The sequence below is a fragment of the Myripristis murdjan genome, chromosome 12 (genome assembly GCF_902150065.1).
Source record: "Myripristis murdjan chromosome 12, fMyrMur1.1, whole genome shotgun sequence".
NCBI lineage: Eukaryota > Metazoa > Chordata > Actinopteri > Holocentriformes > Holocentridae > Myripristis > Myripristis murdjan.
Window position 1 is genome coordinate 18,720,439 of NC_043991.1, and position 20,108 is coordinate 18,740,546.

Here is a 20,108-nt window from a genome sequence, read left to right on the forward strand (position 1 = left end):
TTTCATCTTGTAATTTCACAAGCTATGTCCCTCAGTTGCAGTGGACTAAACTAGTTTGGTTAAATATGTGTCAAGAAACTACAAATAATGATTTTGGTTATTGGTTATTCGGTTATATGATTATACTATCTTTCATAGTATAACAAACTTTACAAACCCAATCCAACAGCTATGTGTAAAACTTTTTGAAATACATATGACAAAAAATGTCTGTGACTCTTTTCAACAAATATTCATTGCACATTTTGTTATACTCCATAAGCTCAAATGCTGGTCAAAATATGAATTTTGTTGCAAATAGGTTACGTTTTGTTTATATTTATGACAACACATTATGGCTTACAAACAAAGCTGGTTCAGAGTTGTATTTGGTTCTTAATTTTTGTCAAAAATCCACTAAAGCGGGGCTTGGTAGGACAACTAACATGTTGTTGTAACTGTGAAATAAGCTGCATACCAAAACCAATGTCAAAAATTTAAAACCTTCCCCTGCAGCTGAGAGTGGAGACAATCCTGAGTGCTCTTATTCATGGCCTCATCTTTGCACCGTTCATTTTTCAATAGCAATTTTTCAATAACTTCATTTTGCAGTGATGGCGGGGACATCGAGGCACGACCGAGAGATGGCGATGAACGCCAAACGTCAGCTGTCTGTGTGCTCAGACCCCGTGGAGAGGCTGAGGCTGCAATGCCTGGCCAGGGGCTCCTCCGGCATCAAGGGCCTGGGCAGGTGAGCGGGTGTGGGCAGGTGAGCTGGTGTGGGCAGGTGAGGTGCTGGTGTGGGCAGGTGAGCTGGTGTGAGCAGGTGAGGTGCTGGTCAGGCTTGGTCATCAGCAGCCACAGGTTTCACTCTAGTCTCCCAGCATGGCTCAAATTAAACCTGGGACAGTCTAAATCCCACGAGCCCATGAGCAAGCTTTTTTTTTTTTTAAATTTCACCCTCTAAGCAAAGTTCACTTTAATTCTTTTTCTTTTAATTTTTTTTTTTTTTTTCACATATTTAAAAAAACATTTTCTGGTTATTTTCTTGTAAAGGTTATTTTTATGTTATGTTTATAGTCACTGTATTTTTTTTTTTTAACCTTTTTTCTTAAATTGCTCATCTTTTTTGCAAATTTGTCTGGATGTGTTCTTGGAATCATTTGAACTTTTGAAAAAAATTCTGGTAATTTTCTTGTAGTTTTTTAAAAACACATTTTCTGGTTATTTTGTGGTAATTTTCTTGTAAACGGTACTTTTATGCTATGTTTCATTTTATTGTTGTTGTTGTTTTTTTTTTACTTTTTTTTTTTTAAATTTCTCATCTTTTTTTGCAAACTTGCCTGGATGTTTTCTTGGAATTATTTGAATTTTTTTTCTAATTTTCTGTTAACGTTTTTGGTAATGATTTTTTTTTTTTTTTTTTTTTTTTTTTTTTTACGTTTTTTTGGGGGGGCGGAGGGGGGGGGTCATTTTGTGGTAATTTGATGGTAATAGTCTTGTAATTTTAATTTGTTTTTGAGAGAAATCAAGTGGATTTGTTCAGGTTTGAAAGGGTTAAAAACCAGTGATTCTGTGGCTCTTGAATGGTTCATCTAAAACCCATCCTGAGACATCTTGTCAGTGTTGTGTGGTCAGCTTCGTTCACCATCTTTATCCAGTCCAATCAGGCTGTAGCAGCATAATGTGCTCCAGATTGCTCAGGCCTGTAACTTCACTCAGATGTGACACGTGTCATAAAAAGTAAGCGTTGCTGGCGTGCTCTTTCCTTTAGACTGTGGAGACTGTACGTCCAACCACCTGTCCATCAAACTACTCACGGTCATGTTTTATGGATGACACCACTCGGGTGTACATGCACAGGAGAAAGGGGATCCTCGCACTTAAAACCTTAGACATTTGGAGGAGCTTGTGTTTTGCTATGAATTCATCTTATTTTAAGCAGAAATATGGACACAGCCACTTCATTTTTGTGTGTGCGTGTGTGTCAAACTTCCAGTCATGCACTTCTGGTCACTGGCTTGCTAACTCAGTTTTCACCAGAGCCAATGACACAACAAATAATTGATTTTTGGAAGTACTGCCACAACATCATCAAATGAGCTAGTCAAGCTTTTTGGCTGATTCTTAGGTCATTTTTGCTCATTTCCTCATTGCATCTGTTTCCATGGTTTTTGAAAGAAATCATGTGAATTTTCTCAGGTTTCTTAGGGTTAATTGATGTGATTGGTTGTGGAATATGGGGCCCTAAGGACTGCACCTGATCTGCCTAGTGTGCATGATGGCTCTGCTTGTACTGCAGTGACAGCTGGTTTTCCGGGCTGTTGATAATAAGTTTGGCTTCCAGAGGAACCCACCTTCTCATTTATCCCTGGAGATCAACGCCTCATATGAGACACAGAGCAATTACAGTTTGCTAGGGAAAATGACACAACACTGCTCTTCATAAGAAGTTCTTCAAGTGACACAACCAGACCTGGTCCCTTTTTATAGATAATGTAAACTAACCTGACATCATCAGTCACAGTCTGGTTCAGTATGATGTTAGGATGAAGAAGAGGGCAAGAGGGCTTTCCATTGGCACTGCCCATGAAGAAGGCCTCTGTTGTTAAAGCATCCTCTAGGCACCAGTTTGTAGTTTGACCAAGACTACCTGCCACCTCAGCACTTTCTTCCCCAGAACTGTTTTTGAGACCCACACCTGGCACACCTCCACACCCTCTGGACCTCTCCCTCACATCCACTACAACTATCGGGAAAACCTTGATTCAAAATAGCTTTTTGGCTGTTTAATTATGTCTGACAAATGATGTCTCTAAGTCTTGGGTGTGTTTGTTTTCTCTCTTGTCTCATGTGTCTCGTGATATTCAGAATAACTTCCTGATGTTATGATCTTATGATCTTATGCTGGGCCAGTGCCCTATTTGTCACTTACCACACTTCCCTCCACAGTGTCAACCATACTGTGTGTCGTGCTGTTTGAATGCACACTGCTGGAGGTTGTTGTTTGCTCACACTGTAGCAGTGTGATATAGTATGCAATATAAATAGAGAGATATGTGAGTTTGTGTGTGTGTGTGTGTATATATATATATATATATATATAAATAGAGAGAGAGAGAGAGAGAGAGAGAGAGCATTTATATATTATATAGATTTTTTTATATATTTATATACGAAATGGACTGCATTTCTATAGTGCTGTTCTAATCTAATCTACCAACTGCTCAAAGCACTTCACAGTGTTTGCCTCACATTCACCCACTCACAGCCTGATGGCCCTGATGCAGGTGTCAAGCTGCCCATCAGGAGAGGTTAGGGGTTCAGTGTCATACTCAAGGACACTTTGACATTTCTTATTTATAATTACTATAATTTAAAATTATATTAAAAAGGAAAATTACCATATCCATCTATCAAATATATATCTATATCTACCTATATCTATGTATCATCTATATCTATATATATATATGATATATAGGGAGAGAGAGAGAGAGAGAGAGGGAGAGAGAGAGAGAGAGAGAGAGAGAGAGAGAGAGAGAGAGATGGATACATAGATTCATTTTTAAATAAAATTCATTTTTAAATGGAATAATATCATGTAAAATATCATTCACCCAAGTTGTTAGTGCTTTTATGCAGATAATATTGCTAAGTTTTTACATTGGTGTAGCTTTGATGTCTTCTACCTTCTTAATTTATTCATTCATTTATTTTCATCTGTAAAAATGCACATACTTGAAAGTTGCTGTTTTATAGTCTTAAAAATATCACGACTCAGTTCTCATAATCGCTGTTTGCCAGAATCTTTAAAATAATGGATGACAACAACAACCGCACCCTGGATTTCAAGGAGTTCCTGAAGGGCTTAAACGACTACGGCATCCTCATTGAGAAAGAGGAGGCCACGGCGCTCTTCAAGCACTTTGACCGGGACGGCAGCGGGACCATCGACTTTGATGAGTTCCTCATCACCCTCAGGGTAAATACACATTCACTGCACCAACGCTGACTGCTTCAAGTGAAGGCCATGATAACAAAAATCTGGGATGCTTTGTTGTGTTCACTTCCAGCCCCCAATGTCCAACGCCAGGAAAGAGGTGGTCATGCAAGCGTTTCGAAAGCTGGATAAGACTGGAGACGGGGTGATCACCATTGAAGACCTCAGGGGTGTTTATAATGCCAAGTACCACCCCAAGTATCAAAACGGGGAGTGGACAGAAGACCAAGTTTTCCGGAAATTCTTGGACAACTTTGACTCTCCTTACGAAAAGGATGGAAAGGTAATTTTTAATGCTTCTTGTCTGCCTTATTCCATTGTTGGTGTTACTAACATGCTCCTAGATTTATAAGTAAAGTTTAAAAGTAATATTTTTTAAGTAAAGTTTATTATTTATTAGTCTTAAGGAGAAAGATACTCGTATATACAGAACTTGTCTATTTATCCCAGTACAGAAAGCATTACTCTAGTTCAAGGCTCTCTCACAATCTTTTATCTGCAAGCCCAAGGACTGAATATGGTGTGTGTCTTCTACAGTTCAATATTTCTGTTATTGATTTTTTTATTAATACCTGAGTAAGTTAGGATGTTTATATTTTGGATATTTGTAACATAACAATTTTTTTTTTTTTTGCTGGCATTATTTTCTAAATGCAATAGGTAACCCAGGAGGAATTTATGAATTATTATGCAGGCGTGAGTGCATCCATCGATAGAGATGTCTACTTTATTGTCATGATGAGAAATGCCTGGAAACTTTGACTCATTCCATCTAGACTCATTATGGTAAACAAGCTGAGTGTGCGGGGATTAGGAGGACAGCAGATTTTTCCACTCTCTATGCTTTTCACGGTGCTCCTTTTTCAAAAAGTCTCTTTTAGCTGCATAGGAGGAGTCGTGTATTAACTAGACCCTGGAGATTCACTCTGGAGATGTGATTTCAAAGTATGTTGTATGGTTTCTCATTTAAAAATGTGTTAAGAAGAGATCATTTGTCCAGATAATAAGTTAAGAATGCAATATAGCCTATACACCATAAAATGAAATGTGATATAATTTGTTCACATAAAAACCATACAAGATATGAACTTCAGTAGTAATCCTTTGCATTTGGTGGTTGGAGCTACTTTGTGGCAGCAAGCACAGGGGCGTGGCGGACAAATGGGGATATGGAGCGGGGCGGGGCAGAGCGGGATAGGGCAGGGCGGGCGGCATGTTCCCATCACTTCTGGAGCCGGGCCGCTCTGCACCCTGCAATTTATTCCACCTACGAATCATTAAGCATTTGTCCAGTCATTAAATAGTTCATTCACTGTCCCACCTCACCCGCATCGCCTTATTGCATCTTTATGTTTTTGTTAAATGTTTGTGAAAGCTGCATTCAGATGCCTTTCCCAAACATTTGACCATTTTGAAAACTGAGCAAATTCACTTCATTTCTTTCAAAAACATCGGGAGAAAAGTGATGGTGATGAACAAATTATCAAGAAATAACCAGAAAAATACCACAAAAAAGCAAAAGAAAAGACCAGAAAATTAGTGCAACATAGCCTATCTGAAAAATTTGAAAAGAAGGGCTGCAAAATAAATAAATAAAAATGTGATACAACTATTTATAATTATTATTCATGTGTATTTTAAATGAAATTACAAGAAAACAACAAAATTATCCTGTACGAATTTGTAATCAATCAATCAGTAAACAAATAAGTAAATGTACCACAAAATCCCCCCAAAAATTGAAACTAAAGAAAAACAGACACCATGTGTATAAATACAGTGAATTTACATATTTTGGCATAAATGTAATGGTGATTTTCTGGTAATTTAATTTTAGATTTCAGTCGTTTTTGAAAGTAATCAAGCGCATTTGCTCGTCCTCCAAAGGGTTTGTATGATAAAAGATAAAAAAAATGTATTTGTAGGGTAAAAAAAAGAAAAAGAAAAAAAGAAAGTCTTTCCTTACTTTTGAAACGATGGCCACGCCCCTGAGCAAGCAGGTGCCTCTCCTTCTCCTCCATGGTCTTCTGTTTTCTCTTTCTGCAGCTTAAGCTTCATATAGATCTTGTTTGTATGTTCACACCACGCTGACTGAGAGCACGTTCTTGTTTTGATATTTCTGAACAATTACAGCGTCTTTGTTTCCATATGACTGTGAGGCACACTGTGACGTCTCAGGCACAACTGAATTGAGATGCTGCCGAGTCCCTTTCTGTGATCAAACTCAATTCTGGCATCAGGTTTGGTCACAGGCGGGACATTTTCTCCACACGCTGGAGATGAGGCATCAAAAGCTTACAAAGGCAAAACAGAAACCTCTCCTCCCCACCCCACCACACACTAAGAACATGACATGAGGTTTACTGACGTCAGCCTGCAGGATTTCTGACTGATGAATTCCTCTACAGTCTCTGCCTTTTGCTTTTCCTTTTAAGAGAACTTTTCTCCCCTGACAAAATGTGATGTGCAGCAGAGCCTCCATCAGCTGGGTGTGAGTGCACTACCAGGTCTCAGAAAACACACCGAGCAGAAACATGCCAACGTCTTTCAGGAATCCATCAATATTGATTTGTTGTTATTTGTCTGCTGTGTAGTGCTGAGGAGACATCATGCATTTAAACACAAGGAATCTGACAGCAGACCAGCATGAATGATCTGACAGATAAATATATAATTTTAATACTTAAAAGTATAGTTTTTTGTGTTTTTTGTGTGCCTGCCAATTTTCAGGGTTTTTTTTTTTTTTTGGCAAATTTTCTTTTCTGGTTTCTTTTAATTTTCTTATTATAAAACCCTTTAACTGCTTGAAACATGGAGAAGAAAAAGGCAATGAGCAAATGAGGACAAAAATATATTGTATATTTTTTCAAATTTTTACAGCATATATTTTAACATTAGATCAGTGATATATATAAATATTATAAAATTACACGAAAATTATTAGAAAATTAGCCAAAAGTAGCCCCCAAAAAAATCATCTTTCCTTATGTAGCAACAGCTACCCCCACCACCACACACACACACACACACACACACACACACACACACACACAATATATATATATAAATAAATAGAAAAAGAACTAAAGTGAATTTTGTTTGAGGGTGAATAAAAGCTTTCAGGCTGCTCATCATCTGGACCTTCATTGATCTATTCATGATCAACGAGGCCCCCAAATTATTTTCTGTCTGGGGCCCCCATACGTCTTCCTGACATTTTGAAAAGCCTTGTCGGAAGATAGATAGTGCAAATTTTTCATCATCATCATTTATTTTATTTTATTATTTTATTTTATTTATTTTGCCAGAAATTCTTCATCCAAAAGACCTTTTCCACACCCGCAGAGTGTAAAAGCTCTTTTGCTGGACTGAGGAAATTTTGCCGTTTCCACCTCAGCCTTTAATAAATCATAATTCCTACATGAACTCAGCGCCTGTCTCACTCTCTGCACTTAGGGGTTAGTAATCGCCTTCTGCCATGATAACCTTTGTCCCACTTCAAATTTCAGCAAATTTTCCACTTGATTTGCAGTGTCGATGACAAGGCCTTTGTCATGCCGTGGGTGGATTGTGAAGCTCGCTCTCTTTTTCCTCATCTGCAGGTCACCAAAGAGGAGTTTCTCAACTATTACTGTGGAGTCAGCGCCTCCATTGACAGGGACGTCTACTTTATTTTAATGATGAAAAATGCATGGAAACTATGAATGACAACCCCATGCTACCAAATCAAAGGACTTTTACTTCAAACGCCTAACATTTCATATTTCATGAATTGTGCTGATGTAACATTTTTACATATTATTATGATCTGTGGCGGCTTTCATGAAGCTGATTTTGTGATTCCCTCAGATGAGTCATTCTTTACCAAAACTTTGTAATATCTACAACCTCTTCTTTCCATATAAATGTAGCCAGTGGTCTGCGTATTAGTTTTGAGATTCCATTTTCAAGTGCTGTGCTTCTCTTTTCTACCATCATATTGTATAAAACTACTCTGCTGTTTATACTTTTTTAAGCAAAAATCACAAAACAATAATAGAATGCTATGTAAAACTAACAGATGCTATATATTTCAGGTTACCATGTACAAAGAGAGATGGAAACAAGACTGTTTTAACAAAATGTACTTTATTTAATATTGATATACAAAATTATAAACTTCATTTAAATACAATAACTTGAAAATATGCCTTATGTGGCTGGCAACAGAGTACCACAACGAGTACAGTAAGACATTATGAAATATACTGTATATATAGTGCACAGTCGGACACATTGAGAAACATACAGAGTCTGAGAAAGTGAAACATTCATTCTGTGTATCCATTCCAGCTGTTGCTACATTGGGAAAGATGAGATGAAGTGCATGATATTTGAGAAAGCAGCATTATGTTTGGCATCTCCTCGACCCTTTTTTTAACCAGGCAGATCGCAAAAACATACATATTCTTAGAATAAATCTGGTGCTGTTGGTTGTTGGAAGAGTTTGGGGTTGACTGCCTCGTCTGACTTGACTAGCTGTAGTCCTGTCCCCCTGCACAACGAAGCAAGAATTATATTGTTCCAACAGCACAAGTGCAAACTAGACCAGACGTGGTAAAGGCAGCTTTGTTTTGTTTCAGTTTACTCCTTGTGATTTGTCAGTACGGCATGTATGAGACATGTTAAAGGATCGCACCAGTGCTTTTGAATGTTTTGCTCGTTTACCACAATTTCCCCTCATTTTACATTGCAACAAACCATTTTGCAAATCATGTGGGAGTGCTGAAGATTTCACAACATATAATCAAAATCCTTCATTTTCAATTTTGAATATTTGACTGAAACCTCCACCATACAATGTTCTGCTTCTGTGGCTAACAAAATCGTCACCATTCATAAACCACAAAACTGATAACTGGCTGTGGAAAGCACATGTTTCCCTGTGGACTATTTTCCCTGGTGGAGGGACTGTTTCACTCCGGCCAATTTCAAGGCATCAAAACACAACAGTTCTGCTGCTCTTAGGAAAACTAATGTGGACGACTTTATTATGGTGATGAAATACTGGTGTGAAGAAAGTTGAAGTCTCTGAAAGTTCATTTTCTTATCATCGTGGAATTAATGGAAACTAATGGCTGGATAAAAGGGAGGACAAATGATATGGGAGTTCTAAAAAATATGACCAAAAGATTGGGAAAAGATTACAAGAATTGTGTATATACAGTAAATCCATTTTGTAGATATTACGCTAAACATGCAAATCCACTGGTACGGTCCTTTAAAAATACATAATTGTATACAATCTTGTCAAATAAAAAGCAATTTATAAAACCAAGCAGCTACATCCAAAAGGCTCTCGTCCTTTGTCATTGCATCCTTCTGTCCCCTTGACCTACTTGATCTGATAGAAACTGGACATGGTGACGTAAGCCTCATCCTTGCCCTGCTGCGTGACTCCATACATCTCAGGGTAATTTTTTCCAGTGTTGTGCGCAGGGTCGGCTCTGTCCTGTCCTTGTCCCGGCTGCAGGACGCCCACAGGGGATGGACTTCTGCTCTGCAGGTCGTCTTCCCCCCCTGAGGAGCTCTGGCTCAGCAGCGTGGACACCTCTGACTCCTCTGTGGTGACGCTAGTGTTGCTTCTGGAGCTGTCGGAGGTCTGCCCGCTGGACTCCTCGCTGGAGCAGGGATCCTTCGAATTTGGAATATCATCAGCAGCAACGTTCAGCTCTGCTTCACCGTGATGCTGCTCCTCGATTTTGTCCACCGGGTAGATTTCAAGGTCACCAAACGTCTCGGGGTTGAAGGTCCCTGGGAGGCCCTATAGAATCAGAGCAGAGCCACTGTCAAGTTTGGATGAGCTAACAAGTCACTCTGAACCGGCTCCTGTCATGTCCAGTAGCTGTAATGAGCAACAACAAAGGATGTGAACTTTGATGTGTTGAGCAAAGGGACTTACTTTAATCGGCTTGTACATCTGCACAAGAGTGTGTTTAGGATGTGGAATGCTTGGCCACATATAGGTGTATATTCTGTGGGGATAAAACAAGACATTAGGGGATACGTAATGCCTAATTTTTGTGTCACATACTCACAGTGTGCTGTCTTCAATCCCTGGCAAAGAAAGTTTTACTCACAAGCCTTCATGTTAAAAACACAAACGCAAACAATCTCTGATCCAATTTTATAACAGCAAAACACAAACACATTTGCTTGTGCATGAAAGGATTTTGCAGAAGTGGTCTTTGCAGCAAGATTTGAGCAAAAATACATGTATTTGAGGAGTCCTGAGCATACGACTTGGATTATACAGCATGACGAGTGTGAGCTCAAACATAACTTTTGATGGTGTGTTGGCTGTAAAATTACAGATGTAATTTCCTCAGAGATGGCTGGTGTTGCTGGAATACAAGTTTACCATGAAGGCTTGAGAGTAAAACTGGGTTGTCAGGGATTGTCATGATTTTGGAAACACATGCAAAGCAATGATAGCATTTTCTGTCAGTAAAGGAGAGGTGGCCTACTTTTTCTTCCAGAAGAAAACAATGCTCCAAACAACCAGGAACAACGCAACAAGAGCCGCCATCAAGTTGTACATCAGCACAGGGGTGTCTTTGGGTTCTTTTTGGTCATTTCAGTCCAAAAGAGTTGGGATAAGAAAGAGAAGATGGTAATAAACACATGACCTTGGACATTGAGACGCATTAAAGTGTAAAAGTGACTTGTTCTCACCAATGTGGGTTGAGAAACTGAGAGTGGCACTCCACTCACTCCACGTGCCCTGGAAAAGGCTGTTTGGTATCGTCCGCGCTTTGACATGATACTCTGTGTTTTTTTGCAGATGCTCCCCTTCGATGATCAAAGGCTCTGACGTGATGTTACGCATCTGTGCACAGGAAAAAACAGAAACATACAAAATGTAAAACTCATCCGCTGCTAAATCCAGTTCACAAGTTTAAAGAGAGAGATGGAAATGGACGTGGAAATCAAGTGATTGTACCATCACGTCGCGGGGACTCCAGATGTGAAGCTGATGCAGCAGATCTTTCGCTTTAAGGTAGTCATTGTGGTATGGACTTTTAATGAGAATCTCCGCCCGGTCTGCCTTTGGGTAAAATGTGGCGTTCAACACCTGAGGACTTTTTGGTTTAACTGCAGAGGCACCAAAGGACAGCAATCAGCAGAACAAACAGGAAGGTACAGTCTGTCTCCACATAATGCATATGATCATTAACAATCCTTATATCAACCTTTCAATCCCAGGAGCCCATGAGCAGGCTTTTTTATTTATTTATTTATTTATTTAGGTAAATTTCTTGTAAGTCTTACAGGCTCTGTGGTCATTTTGCAGTATTTTTTAAGGGTAATTTTTTTAAATATATATTTAAATTTATTTTAAGTAGTTCTTTAAATGTTTTTGTGTCACATTTCTAGTAATGTTTTACTAATTTTCTGATTATTTTTTGTCTTATTTTCTGCTTGTATTTTGAAATTTTTGTCTAATTTTCTGGTCATTTTTCTTTTAACATTTTACTAATTTCTTTCTAATTTTTGTGTCACCTCCAGTCTCCCTCCTTGCCATGTTGTCGAGGTGAATTTGCTCAGGTTTCAGGGGGTTAAAGGTGCGAGATGATGCATTTTCGGCATCAGCCTCTTCTTGTCAAACTGCCTGTGACACCTCATTCCCGTTACCACAATTACCATAACCAAGCCAAGCCAAGCCAAGCCTCCACACCTCTGTGGGGACCTAGACCCTGTTGCTCTGGGGAGTTTCCATCCCTCAGACTCTGAAAAATGACAGTCGACTTGCAGTAAAGGTCGCTGAACTGATCTGAATCCAGGATGTCACAGTCATTCAACCCTGAGTCACAGAGGGTCAGCAGGTTCCTACTGTAACCACACACTACACACACACACACACACACACACACACACGCACGCACACAAACACACACACACATACACACTCACACACAGTGATTGTAGCTGCTATCGTTTTTGGTTGAAATGAGCACCTGCACATTCTTGACCCTCCATGGCACACACGGGACAATCCCTACTAACAACTAACACAACTAACACCATGTCTGCACTCAGCCAGGTAAACCAAATTCACCTTCTTGTTTGACAGTAATTATTTGATTAAAATATATATATGTATATATATTTTTTGGTTAATGTCATGGTAAGTTTCTATTTGATTATAATAATTAAAAATATAGCGTTTCTCACAATTGTTTTGTAAAATTTACAAATTTTGTGGGAGGTTTTCTGTTCATTTTCTTGTCATTTGTATTTTAGTATTATTATTATTTGCACATTTTCTGATAATTTTCTATTTTAATGATAATTTTGTATTTTTGTGCTAATTTATTTATTTATTTGTTTGTTTATTTTGCTACTTTTGCTATTTTTCTTGCTCATCACCATTATCTCATGTTTTTGGAAGAAATCAACAGCTGAACTCCTCTGTGTGCCAAACACCACGCACACTGCAGCTCCACAGCCCGATAATCATCTGATTCTCTTTCTCCCACCATGAAAATTTCAGAGAAAGGAGGGTTCACCATCTGTGACTAAGGATGCTGCATAAACGTAATCATTTGTGACATTTGACTGGTAGGGGCATGTCTGACATTTACAAATCATAAAAATATGAATTTAATGACATTTCACCAGGGTTTTCAGTATTGTGAATCAGATGAATTCACAAAGAAATAGAAGTCATAGCCAGCATCTGTTATCAGTTAGAGGGCTTTTACCACTCAGTAATCATAATACTGCTCAGTTTGCCAGATATGTCCCGCCTCCAGGTCCACTACTCTGGAGAAGCAGCACGTCACACACAAACAGCTTCCCGAGAACAACTTTAAAAACAGGTAAGTCTGAGTTGCCATTAAGGTCTCATCTCAGCAGAGCAAAAACAACAGGTAAAAAAAAGTATGTACTTATTTTCCTTGGGTCCAGTGTTTTCATTATTTTGCCTCCTCCTTTTAACTGGACAGTCAGGGTGAAAGGAGCAGTGAGAGGAGTCAGATCCATTGAGATGACGGTATTCCCAATACTCCCCACACAAAAGAATTTGTTGTCGATCATTTTAGAGACGCTGTGAACAGAATGACATCATTTAATCTGAAATTTTGTCAAGGGACAGACACGCAGAGAAATAAAAAGGTGCCAATGGGAGCCGAACATGGTTCTAGACTGAGAATGCAGGAGAACATTTTGCCATAAAAACAGTTCCCTGCAGAACCATCAATAGTTACTTCAAAAGGAGACAAAAGAAGAGAAACAGATACATGGAAAAGGCTGTAAATTCTCATTTCTTAAAGGAAAAAGTTTGAGCTGGAACCACAAATAGTTCTTCATAGTGCTGCGGCAGGAGAACCATTTCTAATTCCACAACAAACCTGTCAGACCACGGTTCTTTAAGTAACCGTTTCTCTGAGTGGGTCTCCAGAGAATCCCCAAAGAGGCTCCAAAAACCCACCAAAAAAAGATATTTGAGCAACCAGATATAGTTCCTCTAAAAACATTAACCAACAAAAAGCTCACTAAAGAATCTTTTTCAAAACAGCTCTTGGGGGTGCTAGTTGGTTCAGTGAAGGACCATATTAAATTGTTTTTTTGTTTGTTTGTTTGTTTTTTTAACATGAGGAACCATCCACTGAATAAAGTGCATCATTCATGGTTCTTCATGAAAGCAGTTCTTTAGAAGAACCATTTGAGAATGCTCATTTCCCTGTGTGTGGGCCAATTTAACATTAAAAGGTTTGAACCTTACCACACAGTCATGTTCTTTATATCATCCCCCACATCATCCTCATCATCCTCGCCGTCAGTTTCGACAGCAGCGAGGTTGCAGGTTATACTGTTTCCCTTTGTCCGACTGATGTGAGACACACAGTTAATTCTGGGCTCTGCAGGGGAAACAGAACACACAGCAAAGACGATGCAATCATTCATTTGCAGCGGACTTTGGAAAACATCTTGTGAAGCCTAAGTCCCTGCATCTGACATCAGTTTCAATTCAGCTCAAGTCAAATGGGCTTTAGTGGCATGAAATACAAATGTACTCACTGCCAAAATATTAATATAATACAAATGCAGGTTAAAAGATAGTGACAACACAAATAAAACAGAGAGAAAAGCATTTCTCAAAGCAATAATAAATATTCAGTCAAACATAATTTGTCAAATATCAAATATAATTTATATCATTATTATTACCACCCAAATTTCTGCTTATATTGTCAGTGTTTCCAGGCTAAAGATTAGATAATATTATTTGGTCAATATGATATGCCAGACTATGTCACACCTATTTGAGCTCCATGTACACAGCAGTCTTTCTTATAAAATAATATCACTCTGAGATTAATGCCATAATGTTGAGCTTGTGTTATAGCCTTTCCCTACATCTGGCATCTCTGCCACTCCATACCACAGACGCCGTGCACCGACAATGTACTAATGATGGTGAAATAACTTGATTTTATCCATAATGAACTGCACTATTTTATTCAGTTTACGTTACCGCCAGTTAATTGTGGCCAGAGCCAGTTATTATAACTGTTAACATATTCCGATCACTGTCATACCAGATTATAATGCATTTATTTTCTGATGTGGAGGTAATGCTGCCGTGTTCACCACACACCAAAACCTTTTAAATAGTGACATACTATTTTATTTGAGCGTATCCGGGAACTTTAAAAGGCTCTCCTCCACAGCCACCGTGATGCAGCTGATCAAGCAGGCGACTTAAGTTGGTGATGGTAAGACCGTGATGCAGTCTGGGACACCAGCTGACCAAAAGGTGTTTGTTACAAAGACAACGTCAACAAAGGAAGTCCTCCTGTTGCTGATGTTGTCATTGTTTTAAGCATTTTGTGTGGGTTTTGCTCAAGGAATTACTCAGCTGAACACTTTGCCTATAAAGCCTAAAGGCAGACTGTGCAGTTTGAAAGGTGCGGGCAGCCCGTCTGGTGATGCTGTGGTGAACAATGATGAGTGAGTTTTATAAAGAATAGATCTTAGAAATGAGGCTGTGGGCAACTCTTTTACCTCATCATAACCCAAAATATAAGAGCACTTTGCTCAATTTTAGGTTTTTGTGTACATTTATCATCAAAACTTCAGATTCAAGTCAGACATTTAAAAGTGTTAAATTAATTCTCTGGGTCTTGACATGAACCTGCAGGGTTTTATCCATAACATTAATATAATATTAGTTTTTCTAAAAAAAAAAAAAAAAAAAAAAAAAAAGGGTGCCCTCTCTTTTCAAACTGCATAAAAATTGTAAAAAAAAAGTTTTTTTTTCCTAAGCCTTACCAATGTCACTGTCCACATCTCCACTCTGAGCCTGTGTCCCTGCTGGCACCAGCAGCAGGACCATCCACAAGCTGAATAACGGCATCTCGTCGCCTTGTCTGTCCTCCGGCTGCACACATAGACTCACCTGTTTGACTCCACACACACACACAACACACACACAAACACACACTGAAGGCGCTTCACTCTGGCGGATCAGCTGTGAACTATTCTCGTCAGCATCGAGAGAGGAAGAGGGAGTGGCAAACGTTAAGTGCTCGCTTACAGGATGTTTTTCAAGTGAGAGAGAAAAAAATCCACCTTTGGTTAGGACAGGCTCTGTGCCGTAACTATAAAGCCATAGAGCTGAACAAATAGCTAAAATGTCCAGGTGGATGATTGGACATTTAACTAGATTAGTTAAAAGGCCTCTGGAGCTTTCATTCATTCCTCAAGACTATGGGAACATTATCCAGTTACTTAGGTCAACCAAAGGCCTTCTCAAAAGCTGGACATTTTGGAAACAGTCAATGAGGGGCCTGTTACTCATAAAAAGTTTTAAAACAGTCATAATAGAAATAATGCGATAGAAAATAGTGCACTAAAAAGGAGTGCCCTATTTCTGTGCAAGATTTTAGAAAGTCCAATGTATTTATAGGAAATAGTTTGTTGAGGGTCTGGGAATTCCCTTACAACGTTAGTAATCCATTTAGCTTCCTTTTGCCCAGACAGCTGGCGTGTCTGAGTCTGGAGCTGTGTTCAGTCCAAGGGTTTAGGACCAAGTGCTCACCTGCAAATGCTTGAACCCAATAGATTCAGAGACAAGAAACACAAAAATCCATTCATTTTTGTGGATTAAGTGTTCAGTTCTGTAACCTGTCTGCAGTTGTGAAAGAGAAACGATTGTAAATAAGTCAAGTTAGTACACTAATGTCAAAAAACCCCTACACACACACACAGTGGATCTTCACTTGCAGCCTTGACTTGCAGAGACAAGAGAGTCTTCCTCTGTGTAAAACAACAACCATGAAGCAGAAACTAACCAGTAACCTACAAACCACTTCCTGCCTATTCAAGTGATCTGGTTTGTTTTAAAATGAGGCCAGGACTTACAGATCTATTTCAGCATAGCGCAAAAATAAAGTATTAACCCGTTCCAGTGGCCCCCGGCCCCCAAAACCACGGTATGCGGCTCAGTGTAAAAGAATATTAACACCTGCACCACTTCTCATAAGGCGATCAAGATGAAGAGTCATAAGAATTTAACATTACACAGTTAACACGGACTAAAATAGAGAAGAAAACCACTGTCCATGCCAGTTTATTGTGTTGGGTTTAGATGGCTCACGTTACTTTCTTTTTTTTTGGCCTTTGTAAGTTTCAGCTTTTTTTCCTGAATATTGTGCTGTGTTTTAAGCTGGAACTTGAGTGAGAAGTACCTTTGGGCCTCTCTGACGTCACTGTTTTCCTTTCCTCTTCTGCTCCTATTCATTACTTTCTGTACACGAAGATCAGAAACCAGCACTTCTCTGTTTGACAGAAATCGTTGTAAACCCCCCAGTCGTCAGTGTGCATCTGTTTCACTGACGTCGCTGCTCTGCTGTGGTGCTCGGCGCCTCGGTCAGCTGAAGATAAATGTGCTGAAATGGGCAGAGTGGGAAAATGTGGCTGTATAAAGTGGTGTGATATCAGTTTCTTTGGTTTAAGTTGATGCTGCCTTACTACAGCAAGCAGTCTGACGGAGTGCAGGTCAGAGTGCAGGCCAGGTCTGAGGCATTTCATTTGCAAAAAAAAATGACCACAAACTGCACTAAATAACACAAAGCCATAACAGTTCTGATTGTAGGATCCTTAGGAGAGAAAAATGGACTGTGTTGCAAGGACAAGGCCATGCATTTGTGCACAGTTCATTGTATTCCTGCTGTGTAGTTTTGTAGGTGATGTCAAAATCCTGTAACGAGTGCTTCGAGACATGAAGGGATGTGCATGAGAAAAGTATAGTGAAGTTCATAGGGAGCCGTGGGTGGAGAGGAGGCTCAGTGGGTAGGAGGGGTGGAGGTGAAGTGGTGGTGGTGGGGGGGTTGAGTTTTCGAATGCGTCTGTGGGTGGCAGCTGTGGTTAACATGCTATGTTTTGAGCATTCAAGAAATAAAGTGAGAAAATCAGTGAGGGGAAAAAAGCGGGAAAAAGCTGTTGCCTCTTTCAACTTTCCAGAGGAGAAAAATCTTGTCTGTCTGTCCCTCAGCTGGGAGGGTGGGATGGAGAGGGGTTGGAAAAAGAAAGAAAAGAAAAATCACCTTGCAACTCAAGGTTTTTAGTGTCTGGATAGCACTCTGCTCATGCTGCACCTTATCTGGGAGGAGAAGCAGCACACCTCCACACCCCCAAACCACACGATTGAGGTTCCTATCTCTGCACTCATCACCAAACATCATCTGCATGTGGTTCAAACTTAATGGCTGCCTGCCCTCTCCTGCACCGCCAGGAATCTGAGGCGCCACCTGTTTACGCTCTTTGCTGCGGTTTAGATCCCCAACTCTGCCGTGACGGGGGCGCTGGGAGAGGAGTGGGACCGGGTATCACATGGTGTGTCATATGCATGTAGTGCTTACTATAGAAACCAAGAGCTATATGCACTGCGTGTGCTGCACGCCCAGCAGAGTGAGATTGTATGTTGAAATTGAAATTTGGCTGTTTGTGTCTCAGGGGATTGATTTAAAAAAAAAAAAAAAAAAAACACTGAATAGTTGAGAGTTTGCTTCCTGTGGTCATGGTCTTTTAAATCAAAGCTGTCGGTGCCTTTTATTGAATACATAACACACTGTGTAAATAAGACCATTTCAGAGTGGCTTAAAGGTTTATTTTTTCATTTTGATGGAGCTAAGCTAACGACTCCCATAGACCTTAAGTCTTTATGCTAAGCTAACACGAAATGCTACCCATAGTAACTGAACCACTAGAGGTGAAAATGGTGTCAAACATCTCGTCTCAGTCTGGTTAACTTGGAAAAAGGGGAGTTTGCTTACAATGTTGGAGTATTCCACTCAAACTGTTTGTTAGTGCCTTTTATTATAATGCACTGTTTGTTTTCTCATTTTATCTAATTTATCTAATTTTTCTGATTTTCCCTTCCATCTAATGTGTCATTTAAACCTTGTTTTGGTGGCAGGGCAGCCCACCTTGTTCACTGATGTTAAGCCCTCAGGTTCATGCCAAGACTAATAACCAAAAGAATACATGTGACACTTTTCGATGCCTGTCTTGAATCTGATATTCTGATTTACAAATTTACACAAAACATAAAAAATGTAGTGAAATGCTTGTAAACTTTGGGTGATGATGGAGTAAAAGAGTTGTCCCAAACTCCTGAGGCAAATCTAAGCTCTTGTTTTGAGTGTCAGTCATCGTTCTTCACTACATCATAACTAGGCGGGCCGCCCTCCCCGGGTATAGTCTGCCTTTAAATATAACGCACTTTGAATTTCCGTGTGTTTGAAAGGTGATATACAAATAAACTTGCCTTGCCATTTGGTTGCAAACAGAAAACAACAGAGACCGCAGCATGTCTCTACTGAGTAGATGTGCCTCTGCTCATGAACCTTGGACATAAACAATACCTATAGAGGTGGCATGTCTGTGCTTCTCACCCATATAGCATATACCATATGGAGAAAAAAAACCTATTGCACCTAGACCCATACCATGAAACCACAGTGCAAAATCTCATGGCAATGAATTTCAGTGAAGCCACACCAAAATGAGCGGCTCTTTGAAGCCCAGGCTACAACAGCCACATGAATGTCTTCTCAATACACATTTTCTAAAGGGCGGCTTCCTGCTTCTCCTCAGGCTTTTTTCTTTCTTTTAAAACATTGTAGTTCACATCATCAAATAGATTCTGCAGTATTTTCAGAGACATGGCTTCAGCGTGACGTTTCTGACAAAACCGTTTTTTACCAGCAAGGTGCAAGTGAATTTCTGTAGAAAGGTGTTGCAAAATGTGCAAACTGAGGCAGCAGGGACTGGTTCAGAAATTACTCGTCACCACATCCTCTTCCTTCAGTCGTAATTTGTGTTCATCCTTTAAATACACAACAATCTGCAGCCTCAGCTGCGACCATGTGAGAGAGATGTGTTATAAGCCTGGGGTTAATTTGCCAAAGAGACTTGGATGATGTAAAAACAGAAATTAAAGGTGTTGTGCTAATGCTGCCTTCACCAAAGGAGACAGGGAACTTGGATTATAATTGCGATCATTTAGATTTCATTTTCTCTCTGGGTGGGACCCGCCCTGGATCAAACTACAATTAAGTAACTGGGTAAAACAATTCACCACACATCCTGGAAAACCTGGATATTCATAGACCTGCATTCCAGTTATGGACAACATTGAGTAAATGTCCTGGGACTGTTGGTGAGATTGAAAGTTGGGCTCAGATCACATATTCAGGTTTTCCTCCCATCCACACACAGCTGGAGTGTTTTGACATACTGCAGTGTCACATGAGTATGGAAGGCCAAACAGATCAAACATGAGAAATAAAGGTGTTGATCAACACATTTGCATGCTTTTAACATGTTGTTAATGTGATAATTTTTAAATAATAAGACATTATGACCAGTGAGCGACTATACCATGGCTGTCAGGGGAGCCATTGTTTTTTTGTTTGTTTGTTTGTTTGTTTTTTTGCCTGTAATATTTCTGTTTCTACAGAAAAAGAACTGTGAATTTAGCCTCATGTAGGTCAAAGCAGTTCAATTTCATTTACACAATGAAAATTGTGACAATGCATTTTTTTTTAATTGCATAAGGCCTGTAAATTAAAATAAC

At 39.4% G+C, this 20,108-nt stretch overlaps 2 protein-coding genes across 2 annotated transcripts; one reads left to right on the forward strand and one right to left on the reverse strand.

The window, feature by feature from the left end:
* The first annotated feature begins 593 nt into the window (after positions 1–593).
* capslb (calcyphosine-like b) lies at positions 594–4,744 on the forward strand. Its single transcript, XM_030065623.1, has 4 exons — positions 594–730; positions 3,787–3,964; positions 4,056–4,265; positions 4,643–4,744. The coding sequence occupies exons 1-4, from the start codon at positions 594–596 to the stop codon at positions 4,742–4,744; spliced, it is 627 nt and encodes a 208-aa protein (XP_029921483.1).
* A 4,297-nt stretch (positions 4,745–9,041) lies between these two features.
* Positions 9,042–15,472, reverse strand: il7r (interleukin 7 receptor). The gene is made up of 8 exons (XM_030065460.1): positions 15,299–15,472; positions 13,749–13,884; positions 12,913–13,070; positions 10,965–11,116; positions 10,697–10,850; positions 10,489–10,585; positions 9,924–9,996; positions 9,042–9,785 (listed from the first exon to the last, which is right to left on the reverse strand). The coding sequence occupies exons 1-8, from the start codon at positions 15,381–15,383 to the stop codon at positions 9,357–9,359; spliced, it is 1,284 nt and encodes a 427-aa protein (XP_029921320.1). The 5' UTR covers positions 15,384–15,472; the 3' UTR covers positions 9,042–9,356.
* Between the last annotated feature and the right edge of the window lie 4,636 nt (positions 15,473–20,108).

Excerpts from the sequence above, each read along its gene's own strand:
- il7r (XM_030065460.1), bottom strand. The coding sequence starts at position 15,383 with ATGCCGTTATTCAGCTTGTGGATGGTCCTGCTGCTGGTGCCAGCAGGG. Across the intron at positions 11,117-12,912 it reads ACTGGACCCAAGGAAAATAA|TTAAACCAAAAAGTCCTCAG; the intron begins GTACATACTTTT and ends GTGCCTCTGCAG. Across the intron at positions 9,786-9,923 it reads AGATGTACAAGCCGATTAAA|GGCCTCCCAGGGACCTTCAA; the intron begins GTAAGTCCCTTT and ends CTGATTCTATAG.
- capslb (XM_030065623.1), top strand. The coding sequence starts at position 594 with ATGGCGGGGACATCGAGGCACGACCGAGAGATGGCGATGAACGCCAAA. Across the intron at positions 3,965-4,055 it reads AGTTCCTCATCACCCTCAGG|CCCCCAATGTCCAACGCCAG; the intron begins GTAAATACACAT and ends GTTCACTTCCAG. Across the intron at positions 4,266-4,642 it reads CTTACGAAAAGGATGGAAAG|GTAACCCAGGAGGAATTTAT; the intron begins GTAATTTTTAAT and ends TAAATGCAATAG.